The 4,864-nt window shown below is 53.4% G+C and overlaps 1 protein-coding gene across 1 annotated transcript in view; it reads right to left on the bottom strand.

Annotated features, from left to right (window-relative positions):
• Positions 1-4,864, bottom strand: part of ogdha (oxoglutarate dehydrogenase a) — a 27,776-nt gene that overhangs the window by 3,757 nt on the left and 19,155 nt on the right. Inside the window, exons 8-21 of the mRNA XM_013914923.1 lie at positions 4,495-4,802; positions 3,948-4,094; positions 3,508-3,598; positions 3,247-3,426; positions 2,889-3,017; positions 2,631-2,810; positions 2,344-2,496; positions 2,165-2,267; positions 1,907-2,035; positions 1,679-1,829; positions 1,327-1,454; positions 1,069-1,247; positions 858-929; positions 650-775 (exon numbers count right to left, since the gene is read on the bottom strand). Of these exons, the coding sequence (XP_013770377.1) occupies positions 650-775; positions 858-929; positions 1,069-1,247; positions 1,327-1,454; positions 1,679-1,829; positions 1,907-2,035; positions 2,165-2,267; positions 2,344-2,496; positions 2,631-2,810; positions 2,889-3,017; positions 3,247-3,426; positions 3,508-3,598; positions 3,948-4,094; positions 4,495-4,802 (2,076 nt within the window). The remainder of the gene's footprint in view (positions 1-649; positions 776-857; positions 930-1,068; positions 1,248-1,326; positions 1,455-1,678; positions 1,830-1,906; positions 2,036-2,164; positions 2,268-2,343; positions 2,497-2,630; positions 2,811-2,888; positions 3,018-3,246; positions 3,427-3,507; positions 3,599-3,947; positions 4,095-4,494; positions 4,803-4,864) is intronic.

Genomic DNA, 4,864 nt, shown 5'->3' with positions numbered 1-4,864 from the left:
TAACATTGCATTCACATGTCTTTCTTTAAATATAGGAATTAATTTACAGGACAATAAATAACTGGTTTTGGTTTGGAGTTAATTCACGTATCCACATAACGCTGCATTCTAAAATAAGTGCGCACATTTTAGTTTACACTGTTATGTATGATTAATCTTTTCTGCGTTACCGTAGTTGCAGCTGTTCCAGTCCCTTGATTAAGGAGCCAAGAGGTGGAAAAGGGGCGGAGCAAGCTTTAAAGGAAGACTGCAAATTGGTTCATGCCATAACGTGGGACCATGGGGGGGAATTGGAGTTCATTATGTTTAGTTAGGTTTTGTGTGTTTTAGCCCTTCTCCTGGTTTTCTGTGGGCTGATCAGCCTCTATTTAAGTTTCCCCTTTGTCTCGTTAAGTGAGGTCAGTTTGGTTGAGTTATCAGTTGTGTTGTCAACTTTGAGTAGAGTTCTGTTAGTTTGACCTCTTTTATGGGCCCAAGATTTTGATTCTTTTTGCATGAGTTAACTAATTATGTTTTTTGGGTTAAATTATAAATCTTTTTTTTGGACTTTAACCTGTGCCTAAGTTTCCTTCACTGCTCGGTCCATCACAGTGTGTGTGTGTGTGTGTGTGTGTGTGTGTGTGTGTGTGTGTGTGTGTGTGTGGCTCACGGGCTTCCTGAAGGGCAACAGGATCTGCCGTCGGAGAACGTGGAAGTAGTTTGCAGGCGTTGAGCAGTTCACCACGATCCAGTTACAGTCGTAGAGCTGACGCACGGCGAGGTCCTCGGTGATGTTCTGAGGGACAGAAACCAGCATCAAAACACACACACACACACACACACCGCTCTGACATCACTGCTCTGTGTGTGTGTCTCACCGGCAGGACGTCGGGGTCATCGTTGCACATCTGGAGGAATCTCTCGGGACGAGCTGACGAGTGTTCGGGACCCTGAGGAGAACATTCAGATTATCAGAAATAAACGATCACAGATCAGGAACACTGATCAGCTCAGACTTATCGACACTCTGTTGTCTTTGGTTTTCAGTCAGTGAGGAGGAGGAGGAGGAAGGTGCGGCGGCGTCCTCACCATGCCCTCCATGCCGTGCGGCAGCAGCAGCACGATGCCGTTCTGCCTCACCCACTTGGCCTGCCCGGCGCAGATGAACTGGTCGATGATGCACTGCGCCGTGTTCTGGAAGTCTCCAAACTGAGCCTCCCACAGGATCAGAGCGTTCGGGCTCGCCATGGCGAATCCCAGCTCGAAGCCTGCAGAAGGAGAAACAACCATCAGGCAAAAACACAGACGCCATCAATGACGCATCATCTGTGGAGAGCGAGGACTGACCGAGCACGCCGTACTCGGACAGCGAGCTGTTGCAGACGGTGTACGGCGCCTGGTCCGGGGACAGGTGGTTCATGGGGATGCAGGTCCTCTTGTCCACGTTCTGGTCGTGGAGGACGTGGTGACGGTGGCTGTGAGGGGACACACAGAGGACACCCGTCAACCACCCGCGCTCTGTGCTAACTTGCTAACGGCGTCAAGACGAGCAGACCGAGACGATCGGGGGCGTTTTCCGATCTGCTCGTCTCCTCCTGACGTCACGCCATCAGTTTATTTTGTGTCGTGGTTTTTCGCTTCTTTAGCTCTCTCTGCTTTGTGTGTCACATGCCGCTGCCAGACACGCCTACAGGTTTACCTGAAGGTCCCGCGCTCCACGTCCTGCCCCGACAGCCTGATGTGGATCCCCTCTTTCAGCAGCGATCCGAAGGCCATGTACTCGCCCAGGGCCCAGTCCACCATCCGGTTCTTCACCATCTCGGCGCGGCCCTTCAGGATTCGGCTCAGACCTACGGCGAGAAACGACAGCGTCAGCTGAACGTCTTCGTTCCCGTTTGCCGGGTCAGAAAGCGGTGCCGTTCTCGACCTCCGTGGATGGTGAAGTCCTCCACGGGGACGGACGAGGCCGCCTGTCCGATGTGGTTCAGGTTGTCTTCGGTCAGGCCGGTGGAGGGGCAGCTCATCGACTTTGGTTGACCGTCCAGGGTGAAAAAACCTGAAAACAGCGAGTTTAAAGGGTTAACAGTCTGGAGCTGAACGCCAGAGTGAAAACAACGTCCTGAGAGTTGAATCTGTGCGATCAGGAAGCTGACAGTGACTCGACCCCGCCTCCTCGCCCTCTCACCGGGCCACGGGGAGTCCAGCCAGTGCTTGATGTGCAGGATCTTCTCGTCCTTGGAGCGAGCGTACGCCTCCTCACAGATCTTATCGTACTTGGCGATCTCCTCCTGCAAACAGACAAACGTTCAGGAAGTGACATCACGGTGACCTGTAAGCAGGATTCGCCTGGTGGGCGAGTCCTACCTCATACTCCTGCCGGCTCACGGCTCCCTCTGCGATCAGCTTCTCGGCGTATTTCTGCAGGACCGGCTTCTGCTTCTTGATCTGTTTGTACATCAGCGGCTGAGTGAACATCGGCTCGTCCATCTCGTTATGACCCATCCGACGGTAACACACCTGCACACACACACACACACACACACTGTAAAGACTGTTTCCAGCTGTGTGAACAGGTGGGAGCAAACTCCAGATGTCGGCGATCAGCTTTGAAAGCTTCATGTCAGAGAGTGTTTGTCTGCGTCTTTACTGACCAGGTCGACCACGACATCTTTGTGGAAGGTGGCTCTCCACTCAGCCGCCACCTTGCAGACGTAGATGACGGCTTCGGGGTCGTCGGCGTTCACGTGGAAGATGGGAGCGTTGACGACACGAGCCACGTCTGTGGGGTACGGCGAGGAGCGGGCCATGCGAGGGTCGGTGGTGAAGCCGATCTGCAGACACGACGACAGAGAGGTGTTTGCACGGCGGGCTGCGTTAGCGGCTCACGGTCTGTTTCTTTGTGGCGTTACCTGGTTGTTGACCACGACGTGCACGGTGCCGTGCGTGGTGTAGGACGGCAGGTCGGACAGGTGGAAGGTCTCATAGACGATGCCCTGACCGGCGAACGCGGCGTCTCCGTGCAGCAGGATGGACATCACCTGCGCAGAGAACACATGAACTTAATGACACTTTGTCAGTCTGTGATTGGTCGAAAGCTCGTCCTGCACAGAAACACCTCCAACAGTTTCCAGGAAAAAAAACGAGCCTGCGCTGTTTACCTGAAGGTCGAGTCTGCTCTGAGCTAGAAAAACTACCTGGACCTGTAACAGTATCTTCACAGTGCAGTATCTCTACTATAAAGTATCCGAGTACTTCCGCCAGACTTACTCTTTTCCCGTCTGTGTCCCCGCAGTAGAACTGGTCAGCTTTGGTCTTTCCCTGAACCACGGGGTCCACGGCCTCCAGGTGAGACGGGTTCGCTACCAGAGACAGCGTGATGTTCCTGTCCGTCACGCGGTTGATGCGGCGATGGTACATCCCCAGGTGGTACTTCACGTCGCCGGAGCCCTGAGAACAACCACGACAGGTTGGATCAGACGGGGAAAGAAAATCGAGAGTAAACGAACAAACAGCAGTAAAAACAGCGACCTCATCAGCTGCTTCCAGTTTGGAGTCGAACTGACAGAAGATCTGCTCCAGCTCTTTCCGGATCACGTTGGCCAGGACGTTGAGACGACCCCTGAAAGACACAGAGGCCATCACGGCGCGCTCGTGGCGTTCGTCTTCACACAGGTGTGAGCTGAGCCTGTATTTATTTACTCTGTCGTCTTTGACTGAAGCAGAAATACATTAAAATTAAAAGCAAACATTTCAACATGTTTGTGCTCCGACTCCTGTCTTCAGTGCGTCACTGTCGGGCTGCTGCTTTTGTAACCTTGAGGAGCGCTGACGCCATCAAACTCGCTGATTGGATGCAGATTTCTCCTGGAAGCTGCTGCCTCCTTTCTGATGACATCACGCAGGTGTCATCGAATGTGGAGCGGCGTGCGTGCGGTCAAGTAACAGAGAACAGCAGCGTGTGGTTTTACCTGTGGGGCATTCCCATGATGACGTTCTCCACGCCGTTCTCAGACGACTTGTCGATGATGGTCTTCAGGGCGGGGATCAGAGACTCGCAGCCCTCCAGGCCAAAGCGCTTCTCTGCAGACCACTTCTTCTGCAGGAACTCCTCAAACCTGAACACAAGCAAACACGCCGGTTATTCCCAACGCAGACTGCAGATTCGCTTATTGCAGCCGCACCGTGTTTCCCAACGACTCCGTGTTGCAGTGGGAGATTTCACAGCAGACATCCCATCGATGGGACCAGCGTGAGGATCAAACTGGTTATGACTGAAACACCAGAGCACTGAGCTTCTGTTTCTCAGAAAGCTGAGGTGACTGAAGTGGCGGGCTTGAGTTTCGCTGCGGGTAAAACCACCACAAGCTGTCAGAAACTGCTCGTGGTGGTTTACGATGCTGACGTACCTCAGGGTTCATCTTTGGGTCTTCTGTGGCTCCGCCCTCCTGCTCCAGCTTATAAAATCAGTGTGTGGATGAATCTGCGTGAGGGACCTGAGTGTGTGGGGGTTCTGACCTGGTGGAGCGGACCATGCGGGCCAGCAGCGTCCGCTTCTCCTCCAGAGTGAACTGCATCACGCCCGGAGTCTCAAACTTCTGCCTGATCCACTGACACTGATCCAGGTCGTTGATGAACATGAACTCCACCCCGATGTGCTGACAGTACGCCATCTGCACCGACACACGCACACACACACACACACGCACACACACACGCACACACACAGTCATTGTCCTGAATAATTTGCCTGTAAAACATTTCAACTGCTCATTTCCACTTCCTGTGTGTGTGTCTGTGTGTGTGCGTCTGTGTGTGTCTGTGTGTGCGTGTGTGTGCGTGTCTGTGTGTGTGTGTGCGTGTGTGTGCGTGTCTGTGTGTGCGTGTC

The sequence above is a fragment of the Pundamilia nyererei genome, unplaced genomic scaffold, assembly GCF_000239375.1.
Source record: "Pundamilia nyererei isolate P.nyererei 1_Seehausen unplaced genomic scaffold, PunNye1.0 scaffold00238, whole genome shotgun sequence".
Classification (NCBI taxonomy): domain Eukaryota; kingdom Metazoa; phylum Chordata; class Actinopteri; order Cichliformes; family Cichlidae; genus Pundamilia; species Pundamilia nyererei.
Note: the sequence above shows the minus strand (reverse complement) of the source record. Positions and strands in the feature narration are given on the sequence as shown.